This window comes from Chionomys nivalis, chromosome 4 (assembly GCF_950005125.1).
Source record: "Chionomys nivalis chromosome 4, mChiNiv1.1, whole genome shotgun sequence".
NCBI lineage: Eukaryota > Metazoa > Chordata > Mammalia > Rodentia > Cricetidae > Chionomys > Chionomys nivalis.
In genome coordinates this window covers 37,304,651-37,321,337 of record NC_080089.1, presented here as the reverse complement: position 1 = coordinate 37,321,337, position 16,687 = coordinate 37,304,651, and the positions used below count along the sequence as shown (strand labels likewise).

The 16,687-nt window shown below is 34.4% G+C and overlaps 1 protein-coding gene across 1 annotated transcript; it reads right to left on the bottom strand.

Annotated features, from left to right (window-relative positions):
• Positions 1–13,536: 13,536 nt before the first annotated feature.
• LOC130872832 (olfactory receptor 8B3-like) lies at positions 13,537–14,469 on the bottom strand. The gene has a single exon (XM_057767121.1). It carries the CDS (start codon positions 14,467–14,469, stop codon positions 13,537–13,539), a length of 933 nt encoding a protein of 310 aa, XP_057623104.1.
• Between the last annotated feature and the right edge of the window lie 2,218 nt (positions 14,470–16,687).

The following is a 16,687-nucleotide window of genomic DNA, read 5'->3' as shown; positions in this document are numbered from 1 at the left end:
TACAGAAGCTACTCAGTTTCAGGAGGTCCCATTTATTCAATGTTGCCCTTAATGTCTGTGCTGCTGGGGATAAACGTAGGAAGTGATCTCCTGTACCCATATGTTGTAGAGTCCTTCCAACTTTTTCTTCTATCAGGTTCAGTGTGTTCAGACTAATATTGAGGTCTTTAATCCATTTGGACTTGAGTTTTGTGCATGGTGATAGATATGGATCTATTTTCATTCTTCTACACGTTGACAACCAGTTCTGCCAGCACCATTTGTTGAAGATGCTCTCTTTTTTCCATTGAATACTTTTAGCTCCTTTATCAAAAATTAGGTGTTCATAAGTTTGTGGGTTAAAATCAGGGTCTTCTACTCGGTTCCATTGGTCGACTTCTCTGTTTTTATGCCAATACCAAACTGTTTTCAATACTGAGGCTCTGTAATAGAGTTTGAGGTCAGGGATGGTAATGCCTCCAGACGATCCTTTATTATATAAGATTGTTTTGGCTATCCTGGGTTTTTTGTTTCTCCATATAAAGTTGATTATTGTCCTCTCAAGATCTGTGAAGAATTTTGATGGGATTTTAATGGGGATTGCATTGAATCTATAAATTGCCCTTGGTAGAATTGCCATTTTTACTATGTTGATTCTCCCAATCCAAGAGCAAGGGAGATTCAATATTAATTATAGCTCAGATCCTTTCCTCCAAAGGTGCTAACCTTGCCTTTTATGGCCTAATTATCCTTTTCATTATAAAATTGGTAATTTTATAGTGAGAGATTAAATTCTTATTAGTCTACCTGTTGAATTTCATGTCATTCTATTTACTGTTGAAGTCAATATTTGGAAGAAATAGTTAAAGGCTTTTTTTGGGCCCTGTCTAACATTATTAAATGATTCAATTTTGTTTCGACTTTTTCAATTCTGTTCCAATCATTCAAAGCTGCTATGAAGCATAAATCTAGGTTGCGGCCAGCATATATAGCTTGTCTTTGTTTAGTAACATATTCTCCTTCTCCAAGAATTTGATCCTGGGAGATTTCCCTATTTGTAGCTTTACTCTATTCTTTAATAACCTTAGCCTCTTCTCTGAACCACATACTCCATTGTAATTGTGGACCTGGCTCTAAAACACCTTTAATCAATCCTATCTAGTCTTTAGGAATAATGTTATTATGAACTGACCCTGAGTTTAACATTTGCTTTATGAAAAGTGAATGTACACCATATAAGAATATTGCTTCCCTGAATCTCCTTAACTCTAACGTTGGCCCCGGAGTCCAGTTAGATATAACAAAAGTCTCTGCCATTTCTCAGTTCCTGTAAAGTTACTGGATGTATTATGTTTGGTTGTCTAAAAACCTTAAGCTGTTCCTCTCTATTCTAATAATGCACTGCTAAATTTAGGTCTCAATTAAATTCCTCAGTCTGGATTTGAAGATCTCTGGGATCTCTTTTGTTAGGTTTTTCTAAAGCCTGTATTTAGCACTAAGATTAGCCAAACCTTTAGTGATGAGACAAAAATGACAAAGCTAATAATGTTTCCAATTGACTTTATATAAATCCCATTTAAATTAGCTATCCTCTCATGTAATCATTCCATTTTCAAACTATTTTCATATCATCATACAGAGACCCCAAGTACCACCATTATAGCATTTTTTTTTTATGTTTTTACTGTGGAAAAAAACTCTCTCTTTTGCCGGGCGGTGGTGGCGCATGCCTTTAATCCCAGCACTCGGGAGGCAGAGGCAGGCGGATCTCTGTGAGTTCGAGACCAGCCTGGTCTACAAGAGCTAGTTCCAGGACAGGCTCCAAAACCACAGAGAAACCCTGTCTCGAAAAACCAAAAAAAAAAAAAAAAAAAAAAAAAAAAAAAAAAAACTCTCTCTTTTAACTAATTCATCCCTTTAAAAATTCCCAATTGTCTTACCAGAACTATCAATGGTGTTGATGAAGATGTGAGGCTTATCTCTGCTGCACAGAGCAGTAAAGGCCTGACTTCCGAGTTTGGCAGCAGTCCAAGTAGGAGATTCAGAGAGAGTCTACAACCTGTGGTAGAGAAAGAGAGAGAGAGAAAAAAAGAGAGAAAATGAGAGAGCCAACTGTCTGAAAACCTCACAGAAAATTGCTTTTGAAAAGAACTTGTGGTGAGGGGTGCCTGAAGGCAAAACCAGACAGTCTAGGGCTAGAGAGTCTTAGAGTCTTGTGACATTTGAAGCCCAGGTTCTTCTGGAGTTTTGGTGGCAGCTAGAAACTGTTTCAGAGAGGCTAAAACAGAAAAATCCCAAACTCGCTCAGAGGCATAAGGAAAAAAGAAAAGAAAGCCTAGCCATGTGGAGCTGCAGCCCCATGAGAAGCTCTGGTTGGAGCACCTTCTGTGCTGCAGCCTGTGCCAGGAGCTTTTTCATAAATTCATGTCGCAAATATTGGGTGCCAAATGTAGAACAAATAATAAAAACCCAGGGACAAGTATTGGGGTTCAACCTGAAGATTAGAAAAGCAAAGCAGCCAGCCACTGACTCTTACTTCTACTTCAAACTGAAATGGTGATCCTGCCTCCATGAATCCTCAGAATGAGACTGAGAGTAAGATCTGTCTCCTCCTGTTTTACATTCCTCTCTAGTGCTGTGATTAAAAGTGTGCACCATCACTGCCCAGCCTCTATAGCTAACTAGTGTGACTGCAGGATTAAAGCTGGATGCATTAACTGCCTAGTCTGTATGGCTGACTAGTGTAGCTGCTTTACACCGACCTTCAGGCAAGCCTTATTTATTAAAACACAGATAATATAACACTATACTAGACCAAGAGTTGGGGAATGTGCACAGGACAGATTGAGGTCCTCAATATGTGGGCAACAGTTGTATAGCTTGGTCTATTTTAGGGGCCCCTGTCAGTGTGACCAGGATCTATCTCTGTGCATTAGCTGGCAGTTTAGAGTACATTCTCTATTGTAGGATTCCTTGCTCAGCCTTGATGCAGGGGTTTAGAGGTTTGGTCTTGCCTCAACTTAACAGGACAGGCCCTGTTGATTCCCCATAGGAGGAATGGATAAGGGGTGGGTTAGGGGTAGTTGGAGGAGCAGAAGGAGTCTAGTCAGGGAGAACCATAGTTGCTATATAAAGTAAATAAAAATTTAAAAGGCAAGAATGTAAAATAAATTAAAAATTGAAGCAAATGATGCTTAACATACTAAATTTTGGGCTTACATGTCCCCAATCTTGCTATAACTACCTCCTTGATATACTTACTAATCTTTTGTTTAACACACCTAGATGTATGACTTACTTGGCTCTGTAAAAGTATAAAACTTCATGAAACATCTTCTACACTGAAAAATAAAACTTGAGATAATCTAAATCTCTTGTTCCAGGCTATCCAAGGTCACTCAAATGGCTCAAGAATTAACTGTCATTTATTCCATTTGAAAGAAGAGCTGTGTTTTTTTTTTTATCAATACTGTGTTTATGAAATATTACTTTGAATTACTTTATTTCAGTAGCTACCACATCATCCACATCCATAGTGACCTCACATACATTTTGGAAAAGTTTAACTTATAAAATGAAATCATTTTACTCATCTCAGAATCTTTATCTCTTTCCCAACAGTTGGTTATCACAATGATAAGACACCTGCAAGAAATTAAAGTTAAGTTGTTGTCTTATTAAGAAATACTTGGTGAGATATTTTCTCTAAGTTTTATAGTAATCATAAAATGAAAATCTATAGCAAAACAAAAATGTAAAAGATTCAAATGGAACCATCTCTGAAAACTAAAATATTACTAGGACATATCAATTCTCAAAAGAATATAGCATTTTGAGAAAAAAACTGTCATAAAACTACAGAATAAAGTAATAAATAGCATCAATAGATCTTCTACTATTAGTGACCCTATGGGAAAAACCAATTAAAACTTTCATAAAGATTTAGGGAGACACACTAAGGGAAAAGAAGATGAATACATAATCTATCTACATGCGACTCACTTTAATTTTAGGGAAACAGAATGAAAGAAGGGAATGTAAAAAGAAATTCTGTATAAATATGAAGGAGAGTATGAGTCATCAAAGTTATATGTGTCAAAATGGATGTTAGGTCAAAAGATGTGAGTTGAAACAATGAAGATCTTATATAGTGAAAAGTTGTCAATACATAAAGATTTTATATTCAAAAAAACTAATTTGAAAAGAAGATGGTTGGAGGGTGCAATTATTCAGTGGCTTCTGAGGCAGAGAATAGGAATGCATATTGACAAGATATATTACATACCTGTATAAAGTTTTCAAAACATTTTATTTTAATATTTAGAATTTCATATATGAATAATTTATTTCCACCCATCTCCTTTTCTTCCTTCCTGTCTCTCAAGTCCTATTATTTATTGTTTATAATTACTTATTATTAACATTTTATTATTCATTGTTGTTACATACATACACAGGCATATGCATACACACATATCTTAATAAATTTATATATGGTGCTTTTATGTTAATGTATTTGGGGATGACAACTTAGGCTAGACTATCCATTACAGTCTCTCTCTCTCTCTCTCTCTCTCTCTCTCTCTCTCTCTCTCTGTCTGTCTGTCTTTCACTCTATCTCTCTCAGTATGTGTGTCTCTCTCTGTCTCTCTGTCTCTCTCTCTTTTTCTTTTACTCACTCATTCTCCTTTACCTCCTGTAAGGTTATTTAAATTTTGCATTATATATTTAAGTTTTATAAGAATGCCTTTTTATCAATAAAAGAAATAACAAGAGCTATGAAGAATGCCTATCAAACATTTGTGTAGTAGAAAAATAGTATGGAATATCCTTCCAAATATAATTATCCTATGATCCCCAATAACACGCTATCATTGGCTTCTCCATTAGGACTCCACTACACCCAGCTTTGGGACCTGCATCATAATAATTAAGATCAGTTACAAAGAGCTTATCATAGACTATCTCAAATATAAACAAGAAAATTGATTCATTTGAAGGAGAATGATTAGAACAAAAGATTTTCAGGTTAATAAAATAGACCAGGCTCAGAAAATAAACACGTTTTCTATTCTTTAGTACATGGAAACACAGGAGGAAGTTCTACTGTGAGTTAGAAGATGGGAGAAGAAATTGTAATGTGGATGAATAAAAGGAAATTACAATGTTATCCATGTATGGAAATAACAAACTTATTATTTTGTGGGCTAAATATAAATAATGAAAAAAATGTTAAATATTATGAATAAATGCACAACTGTGTAATCTGAAAACCTTTGAAACAGATACATCTTCAGTATGAACTATTTGTAAAATTCATTTATATTTAATTCACTTTAATAAGTTCATTTAGTGTGACCCATGTTCACATATTTTGAGATGACTACTTAAGATGAACTATCACTTGCAATATTTTTATAATATACTATGTGTGTATGAATGCTTAGAAAATAGGTATTTTACATAATTTAAGTTTACTTGTGTGCAAGAAATTCAATTTCCAATTGAATATTTAATATTAAAAGAAACCTTAGACATGAATAATCTAGTTGCAAATTTTACCAAAAGTTTTCAGTTTTCAAAATGTCATCTGAAATCAAATAGCAACAAAAACATAATAATCATTGAAAAACAGAAAGATTGCCTTGATTCTAAAACCCAAGAATGCAATTGTTATAAGAAATTGTAGATCAACAATCTTTATAAAAGTAGAATTATTTTTTCTTGAAATTTTACTAAATTTCAGAAATGTAAAAATCAAGGTTATAACTTAAAATTTAAATGAATAGCATCATGATTAATGGTATGTGAAACTCCTAAAGAATAGCTAAGTGATTAAATTAAATTAAATAATTCAGGTTAATGGTACTATGATTGTGAAAAATATACAAATAATTCAGACATAATCATTTTTACATTCCAACCATGTGCCTCAATACCTTTATCCAAATACACATTTGAATATGCTTTAGATCTGTTCACAATCTGCACAGTTGATAGAAGTTACAAACTTTTAAAGATTAAAAGATGTTTCATTGCTTTGATTTTTCATTCTTTGACAGCTAATTATCAAAGAGAGCAGACCAATAACTCAAGGCAGAAACCTGGCAGCAGGAACTGAAGTAGAGGCCATGGAAATACACTGCTTACTGGCTTACTCCCCATGACTTGCTCATCCTATTTTGTTATAAAGCTCAGGACAGCCTGCCCATGGGTGGCCTCCCCTAATCATGCATTAAACCCTTTAACAGCAATCAAAAATCTCAAAAATTTTGAACACAGAACAATTTTATGGAACCATTTTCTTAAAGTTTCCTTTGCCCAGATGACTTTAGCCTAGGTCAAAGTTACATAAAAATTAGCCCAGCATAAATTTTGTACCCATTGAAACTCCACTTAAATTGTCCTTTAATTTATCTTCCTGTTTAGCATACAAGGAATCAGGGAAACTGTCACTATTTAAAAGGAGTATCAATAACATAGCTGTTAAACTAACTTCAGTAACATTAATAGATGTTATTATTAGTACTCAAGAAAGGTATAGAATCTCTTAGTGACAAATGGTAGTCCACATATTAATCTGAGGTATGATGTCTTCACTAATGTACACTCTATACACTGACCAAATCTAATGCATTTATCCATTCATTCCCATGCATGCATGGGAAAAGATGAGTTGCAGCGATGATGAAGGGTAAAATGGAAGTTCTTTCAAAATTAAAAGTGTGTCTACCAAGTGATCTCACTATCTCAGTTCTGGGCACTGTTGAAATAAGAGCGGCGGGGCTGCGTCCCCGGCACCCGGCCGCCCGCATGGCTTATGCCCCAAAATAATTACATGGAAACTGTATTCTTTTAAACATTGTCTAACCCATTAGCTCCAGCCTCTTATTGGCTAGCTCTTACATATTGATCTAACCCATTTTTAATATTTTGTGTAGCACCATGAGCTGGCTTACCAGGGAAGATCTTAACCTGTGTCTGTCTGTAGTGGGAGAATCATGGCGACTCACTGACTCGACTTTTTTCTCCCAGCATTTTGTTCTGTTTACTCCACCCACCTAAGGGTTGGCCTATCAAATGGGCCTAGGCAGTTTCTTTATTAATTAACCAATGAAAGCAACAGATTAATACAAGACCCACCTCCATCATTTCCCCTTTTTCTGTTTAAAAAAAGAAGGTTTTTATTTTAACATAGTAAAATTACATATAACAAAAGTAAGAATTACAGTTACAATATTTATATCTATTTTATCTCTTATCATAACTAAGGAAAACTATAACTATTTATTTTTTAACTTTATTAAAGACTTTAGAAGGATATAATATTATCTAAGTAAACAAAAAATAAGAAAACTCTAGAAATGACAGAGACATCTCATTGTCTGGACAGTTACCCAAAGTTTTTTTGTATTGTTGGGGTATCCATCTTTAGCCTTTAGGCCCATAGTATCCAGTAGGCATTTTTATCAAGCAGGAAATTTTAAAGACAGTTCAGTTTTTTTGTTGTTGTTGTTGTGTTTTGTAGAATGTTTTGCAGACTTTTTTATGAGTTAGGAACCCCGAAAAACCATCTCACCTTTAGGCAAGTTTAGTACTTTTTTTTTGTGGGTTTTTTGTGTCCAGTTTATGTAACAGTCCAGGCATGAGCAGTTTAATGCCCAAATGGCTATCAAACTCCATAAGGATCCTCTTTGATGTCCATAATCCTCTTGAAGTAGATTGGTGCAGATGTGTCTCATTGTTATGAAAAGCCTTAAGTTATTAAAATATTTTAAATGCCATATTCTGCAGTCTTTGAAAGATATGAAGAATGCCTATCTAAAATATATATATGTACATCTTGAAAATCTAACATGACTACAAGCTTGACTATTATTGATGATTATCCGTTAACAACCTATATACATTACATTTTTAAATGAACTATACAATACCTTAATTAATATCAGAAATACATATACATATAACAAAATTGACCTTAAAATCCACACCAATGCAAATTATTTATATATATATATATATATATATATATATATATATATATATATATCATATCCCCCTTTAAATGTAAAAGAACATTTATAAACAATATTTGGGAACAAGGGGAAATGATGGAGGTGGGTCATCTTTCTATCTGTTGTTTCATTGGTTAAGTAATAAAGAAACTGCCTTGGCCCCTTTAATAGGACAAAAATTAGGTAGGCGGAGTAGACAGAACAAAATGCTGGAAAAAAAAAAGCCAAGTCCGTGAGTCACCATAATTCTCCCACTCCAGGTAGACACAGGTTAAGGTCTTTCCTGGTAAACCAGCTCGTGGTGCTACACAAAATATTAAAAATGGGTTAGATCAATATGTAAGAGCTAGCCAATAAGAGGCTAAAACTAATGGGCCAGACAATGTTCAAAAAAATACAGTTTCCGTGTAATTATTTCGGGTAAAGCTAGCCGGGTGCTAGGGATGCAGCCCCACTGCTTATATTACAACAGGGCACATATACCAGAAGTGATGAGTCTTAAATTGTAGTTTATAAAAGAATTTGTGTTTGTCTTCAAGAACATTGTTCTACAAAAAAAAAAAAAAAAAAAAAAAAAAAAACCCAAAAAAACAAATCATCACTATTTTAAAAATGCCATTGAACATAAGTCAGAGATGCAGATATGGGCCCATAACCATCTTTACTCTTTAAAAAGACTAATCTGTGGGAGTTCTGGGTCCTCACCTTTCTTATTAACTAAAAAAAAGAATAATATTATACTTTTGAAAATTTTTCTACTGATTTCATGGCAATTCAAAGCTGTATAGTGAGCTCAAAAAAAAAAAAGAAAGAAAGAAAAGAAAAGAGAAACAAAAATATATGCACTTATTTATTTATATGTTTGGTTGTTTCACATTCCAGGTACACATTCCCTTCTCTCCTCTCCCCCTCCCAGTACCTACCCCATACCACCTTCTCTATTACCACCCCTCCCCAATCTACTCCTCTTCTGTTTCTCTTCAGGAAAGGGCAAGTCTTCAACAAATATCCACACAGATATCAAAAAACATAGCATATCAAGTTGCAGTAAGACTTAGCACCTTCCCAAATATTAGGGCTAGCTATATTTATATGTGTATTTATTAAAGCAGTATTCATAAGTTGCCAGCTATTTGTTTTATACTTTTATTGTACTATTTTTCATAAAATTTTTCATCATTTTATTCAGTCAACTCCTCTTTGATCCTCCTCACCTTTTATCTATTTAATATTATGTTTTTTCTCAAAATAAAACTGAGAAAACAAATAAATAATTCCAAAATAAAACAAATAAAAATATCAGAAAAATAAATCAAGTTCATTTTCTGTAAACTAGCCCAACTATATAGTTACTACTGAATGGATATACAAAATATGGTAAATCCCTTCTCCAGGATGTTCTTTAACCATGGATAAACAATGGCAAAATTTTACAAACATATACATTAAAATATGAAGGCAATCAGAAAAGACAATATAGTATACAATTCTATTTTATTGACTGTGTAGAACAGACAAATACATAAAAATAAAGAGATTAGGACTTCTATGTAAGATATGGAGATAAAAGCCATGAGAAGATGAACATAGTTAAATGAAGAAGGACTTGTCCCATTCTTCCAAGATGCTACCCAGATTCCTCCATAGACTGACCATATCATCATCACTGAACATGCCAATGAACTTCTGTGAGTGAAAATGAGATGTCTGACAGGTTCCATGAGGGGAATAAATATACATGGAAGTTCCTGATGGCTTAAAAGCAAGAATGGATATCAGGCTGGATAAGAGTGTGTAGCAGAGGCCTTATGAACTCAAGATAGCCACATAGAGAAAACGGCTGTTGCTGGATGCAAGTTGGATATAGGAAGCATCCTGAGGAGTGTAGAATATAACCTAAAAGCACATAACATTTACTTGACCAGCAGTACAGTCGTACACCACCAGAAAGCCCTGTTAGTATAATGTTCATTCCCTGTTCACTGGGGGCAAACTTGGAAATTGCTTAAAAGCAGGGAGATACTGGCCAGTGAATTCTGGCCCACAGTTGTCTACACTCAGAGAAATTCTTATTCTCCAGAAGGGAATGACTGACTTAACAGATAAGTTCTTTCTCCCCTGTGGATGCTGATTCCAGTGACAGTCCAGTAGTGGAGATACATACCATTCTTGTATAAAGAAATGCTGACATAATGTCACATAGCTCAGGTTATTATTAATTTTGGTAACTTTGAAACTTATACATAAATTCTTTTTCTTGCATTTGTCAATAAAACTGCTGGTAATGTTGAACTATAATTATTAAGCTACTGTATTCTTTTATCTCATCAGAAATGACTTTTGTGACTATCTTTCTACACCAAAATACACTTTTCTTTGTTTCAGCACCTACAATAGTCTCCCTACAATGTCTAATATCCTCAACCTATGTGCTTTCTCTCATTCATAACGTTCCCTTTCCTCATTATTCCTCATTTCATAACCTCATACCACCACCCATGACTACAATTTCCTACAATCAAAGGCTAAAGGCTCTGTACTTGAGTCTTACCAGAGACATAAATGATGTATGCAAGTGTTTCCTACTTCAACTCCTGCCCAGAACTCTAGGAGAAATATTGCAAGGCATGTAGCTATTTCCATTCTTGACCATATAACAGAAAACAATTTATAGTGAAGATTATCCTGTAAGAAGAATCCCATAAATCATAATAAAATAAACAAAGAGGAAAATTAAAATAAAAGACACATCTCTCCCATTATAAGCATAAAACACAAAAATAAACCACATTGTTAGGTAGTAGCAAAGTCAATTTTAAAAACAACAACAACAAAAATCAAACAAGAAAAACAAGCAGTAACAGCAAAAAAAAAAAAAAAAAAAAAAAAAACCCTTTGTGATCAAGAGAATAGAATGTTTTATCTTGTTTGGAGACCTCCCTGTTGGTCCCGGTCAGACATCTGGCCAAAAGACAATTGATAGGAAAGAGGTCCACTGTAAGTTACGCTAAGGATTAGGTAGAATAATTAGTGCTTTAATGAGATTCTTGACTAGATATTCCGTAGAGTTTCACAAGTCTATATCAACTTTTCAAAACTATTTAGAAAATATTTTAATCTTTCTTTCCTAAGCATGTTATCCCTCAAACTTTAGCTTTCCCCAATATTTTGAGCTTCTCTTTTTAATCTTTCTCTAGAGCTCCCTCTCTGTCATGTGGCTGCTAATCTGTCATGTGTCTAAACTTCAATCTCGCTTAAACAGTATGGTTTATATTTCATTCTCTTCTCCATTCTTGTTTGCCAGGGCAGCTACTGAGACTTATGGTTTTGTATTTTGGGAGTTTTTTAACTCTAAAAATGTATCAAAATTTACTTTTGAGTCTATTCTTAACCCTAAGATGTTTCTCAACCTCCCTCAAAATACCATGATACTCTAAGAATATTCCCAATAACAGAAAACAAAGACACTGAGATAGCTGAAAGCCAGAAAGAATCAACTACTTTCCAGAGGAAGGAGTGACCATACAGAGGACTCAACTAAGCAAGGAAATCAGAGAAGAAAATGAAGAGAGTGGAAGAAAAGCTCAGAAAAATATGAATATGGTATGTACTCACTCATTAGTGGACACTAGCCATAAATAAAGGACATTGAGCCTATAGTGCATGATCCCAAAGAAGCTAAAGTAATCAGGTAAACCCAAAGAAAAACATGTATAGATCCACCTGGAAATTGGAAGCAGACAAGATCACCTGACAAAATTTGGGAGCATGGGGGAAAAAGTAGAGGGAAGGAGAGAAGGAAAAGAGGAAGGGAGAAGGGGAGAACTTGAGGGAATGGATAGCTGAAATGGAGGAAAGACAGATATGAGAGCAAGAAAAGAGATATCGTGATTGGGGGAGCCATTTTATGTTTAACAAGAAACCTTGTTCTAGAAAAATTCCCAGGAATCCACAAGGATGACCCCAGCTAAAACCCTAAGCAATAGAGGAGAGGGTCCCTGAACTGGCCTTGCCTAATAGTCAAACTGATGATTATTTTAAATATCACCATAGAACCTTTATCCAACAACAGATGGAAACAGAGGCAGAGACCCACATCAGAGCACTGGACTGATCTCCCAAGGTCCAGTTGAAGAGCAGAAGGAGGGAGAGTATGAGAAAGGAGTCAAGGCTTGAGGGGTTCACCCACTGAGACAATGTGCCTGAGCTAGTAAGAGCTCACCAACTCCAACAGGACTGGGAATGAACAAGCAGAGGATCAAACTGGTCCCTCTGAATGTGGTTGACAGTTGGGGCAGACTGAGGGGCCAATGGCAATGGCACTGGGATTTGTCTATAGTACACAGCCTATTCTCTTTGGATGTATACCTTGCTCAATCAACCTGGATATAGTGGGGAGGGCCTTGGACTTTCCACAGGGCAGGATGCCTTGCCCTATCTTAAGATTGGAGGGGATACAGGGAGGGTGTGTGGAGGGAGTGGGAGGGGAGGGGGGGAGGGAATGAAGTGGGAATTTGGATTGGTATTTTTTAAAGTAACTAAAAATAATAATAATAAAAAAGATATGAAGATACTGAAAGGAACCTAACAGAAACTCATAAATAAAATAATCAGTCATTCAAACAGAAATCACATCAAAAATTACTGACAACAGATCAATAAGTTTCAGAAAGCATTACAAAATCTTATAGTAAGACACACCAGTTCTAGATTTTAGGCAGCCTTTCCCAGCTGCACTATCAAGAACTGCAACCTCCTCCTCCAAAAAGAGATATTAAATTGTTTTCTAAACAAACAAAAACTCAAAAAAAAATACTAGAAAGAAAAGAAACAAATGATGAAAATTAGTATCATATTCAGGTTGAAACTACAACCAAATTCTAAAAGGGAAAATTTACCTCATATTCTGATATAGTGAAATTATATCTTAAAAATGTTGTAAATTGAGTCCATATTAAAATGTTCTGAACTTGATATCAAAATTAACAGATTGTTCTGGATTTATTGTTTAATGAGCTTTACTACACTAAGGACTACTAATCTCATTAAACACTACAACCTTGCTCAATACACACACACACGTACTCACACATATATATAAAATTTATCATCAAAATATGATGCTATATCTGTATAATATAATTATGACTAATGTTACAAAGAAACATTTTGAGCTGCATTTATTCAATGGTGAAAGATATGCATAAATAAACAGTAATTTCAAACAGATATAATTAAGCAACATTGTCTAATACCATGCTCAGTAACCCTAGTTACTTCATTTAATCACTGGCAAACCATTTTTTGCTTTTCAGAAAACTCCAGAATAACATGAAAAAGGCTTTAACTGATAAATTTTGTCTTACAATTTATAAATACCAAAAGTATACATGATAATGTGTGGAAACAAAGAAAACATACCAAAATATGGAATGAAAAATATAAATTATTTTGTTATATTGAAAATATAAGATAATAAGGCAGGGCTATACCTTGAATATCTTGGAATTCTGAATGTTGTTACAAAGAAAGTTTCTTATCACAACTTTCTCCTGCTCAAAGTTTTTCTCAGGGCAACTATAACATCTTTGTTTCTCAAACTGTAGATTAAAGGATTCATCATGGGAACCACAATGGTATAGAAGACAGAAGATATTTTTCCTTCATTCAAAGACCCAACTGAGGAGGGTTTTAGGTACATAAATGCATTTGATCCATAAAATAAGGAAACAGCAATTATGTGGGAACTGCAGGTGTTGAAGGCTTTGGACCTTCCTGTAGTAGATTTTATTTGAAGGATACTAGAAAGAATGAATCCATAAGATATAAAGACAACAATGCCAGGCACAATGATATCTTTTCCCCCTACAATGAAAATCTCTATCTCATTGACATGGGTGCTGGTGCAGGAGAGCTTCATCAAAGGGAGGAGGTCACAGAAGTAGTGGTTAATGATGTTTCCAGCACAGAAGGTCAGTCTCAAGATGCATCCAGTGTGGATTGTGGCACCAAAAAGCCCCATCAAGTATGAACCAAGCATAAGATAGAAACAGACCTTTGGGGACATGGCAACATTATACATTAGTGGGTTGCAAATAGCCACATAGCGATCATAGGCCATTGCTGTCAGGACATAACATTCAGAGATGACAAAAAAACAGAAGAAGTAGAGTTGAGTCATACATCCTGCAAAACCGATAATATTCTTCTTTAGTACAAAGTTCATTAGCATTTTGGGTGAAACAACAGAAGAATAGCAGAGGTCTATGAAAGATAAGTTAAAGAGGAAAAAGTACATGGGGGTATGAAGGTGAGAGTTCAGCACAGTTAAAAGGATCAAAGTCAAATTTCCCAGAACAGTTATCAAATACATTACTAGAAAAACTAAGAACAGGGGTATTTGTAGGTCAGGGTTATCTGTTAAACCCAAGAGAACAAATTCTGTTACCAAAGATCCATTTTTCGGAGACATTCTTCTCTAAGAGAATCTGTGGAGATAAAAAATAAGACGTTAAAACAATGTCACAGAGAATGTACAATTATTTGTTCTCTAAGGCATGTAGCACACATGTGTCCTAAAATCACTCACTTGATTGTGATGGGAGACAAAGTCAAGAGATGCTAACCAAAGAGTAAAATGATTCAGTTACAAAATATGGTTACCGTCTGAAGACCCAGTCATCAACATGTGAATAATATTTAATAATGATTTATTATATCCTTGGGTCTGAACTGATTATATTTTACAAATGTCTTCTTATTTTACGTCTGTTATGTTTACCCAAACACATAATCACAAGTCTATATGGTCTATTTGAATTTGCTTTACTTTGGATATCTCATGTGAATAAAATTGTTTAAAGAAATTTGTAGATTATACATGACTTGCTTCAGTTTCAAGTATGTCCCAAGAAAGGAATTACATAAAAGACAGGCATTAGCATAAATTTCAAAACATATTTACAAATAACATGTAGTCTTATCAGGTGGTGCTTATATATTTATAATATACTTGCATGCATATATATATATATAATTTTATATATATATTGAAAAGGGGGGAATGTACTTGACAAAGAGAATGGGGTTGATATGGGAGATTTTGAATGGAAGAAAAAATAGTTTTATTGTGTCATAATCTCAAAAAAGTGAAATATTTTTAAATTTACTTTCTCATACTTAAGAGAGAAAATAGTGTTTTTCACCTAGCCTTGCTATCCCAAAGGATGATATTAAGCAGGAAGACTCACTGTTTCTTGCATTCTAAGAATCTTAGGCACTTAATTATTTTCTCACATTTCTTGGAAATTTTTCTGAAATACTGCTCATAAAGTATAATGTGAATTCTTAATTCTCTGAAGCATTATATCAAAAATAAACAGCTTTTCTTGGGCTCACTCTTGCCATTGGATTAAACACCAGAAAATTTTATGTACTTTATTTCTGTACTGCACTTGCCTGTTCACTTACAGTAGAATCTTCCTCAGTCTCTTCCTAGACTAGAGCAGGTGCCAGTTATAAAAAAAAATGGTATGAGGTGGTTTCTTCTGCATGCTAGTCCGTGATATATCTTTATGTCCAAAGAGAATTAGGTATGATCTTCTCTTAGGGATTGATACATCTTCTGTACTTAAGGCAATTTTGAACTCCCATCTCCCATCGACCTTCTTCTCCAAGGGAAATCTTTTGCTGTGGTTTCTTTTGTTTTGTTTGTGAATCTTTAACAGTAATATCCCACAGGATGCCATTCAAACTTTCTTTATGCTTTACTCAAAGTTTTCAAAAATGTGGAAATATTTATAATGTATCATCTTTCATGAGATTTATCCATACGTCTTTTTTTTTTTTAAAAAAAACAACAAAAAAAAACATGTTTCTTCCTTCATTTATTATCAATGAACTGGACCAACCCCATGAAATCACTCCTGCTACTGAGTAACAACTCTACTTTCATCATCACACCCACTCTCCAAAATAACTGTTTATTATGTTTCACTAGCTAGTTAGGGTTACTACTGTTGAGGTGAAAATCATGGTCCAAGCCATTTATGAAGGAAAACATTTTATTGGGGGCTCATTATAGCTTCTGAGTATTGATTAGTTCATAAACAGTATGTCAATGACCATTTAGCAGGTGGGCGTAGATCTGTAGTGATAGCTACTATATCACATCTGATCCACAAGTGGTAGGTAAGATGAAGCCTGGATTGGGTTTTGGAAAACTCCAAGCTCACATCGCATAACACATGTTCTCCACTATGGCCATGCCTTCTTCATCAAGACCACACCTTCTAATCTTTCTGAATATTTCCAATAAATGTGAACCAAACTTTCAAACACATGATTGTATGAGGACCATTCTCAATTAAACAACTACATACCCCAACTAAATATTTATAATAAATATGTACATATTCAAAGCAAGAAAACTACCTAGATCTTAAATATAACAATGATGTTTACACTCATCATAGTATGAATGAAGCATGGGTAGTTAGACAACTTACTAAATATCTGTTTCTCATATTCATTTATGTAAAATAGGAATGGTTAAAGTACATGCATTTTTTCTGATCATTTTATAATTAAGTGAAAGATAAGAAATTGTTTTAGGAAAACAATAATTATACTTGAAAAATAGTGAAATATCAGCCACAGTCAGCAGTGCTCTTGAATTTAGAAAGTAATTG

What these genes read in the sequence shown, in the direction of transcription:
- LOC130872832 (XM_057767121.1), bottom strand. Translation starts at nt 14,469, where the DNA reads ATGTCTCCGAAAAATGGATCTTTGGTAACAGAATTTGTTCTCTTGGGT.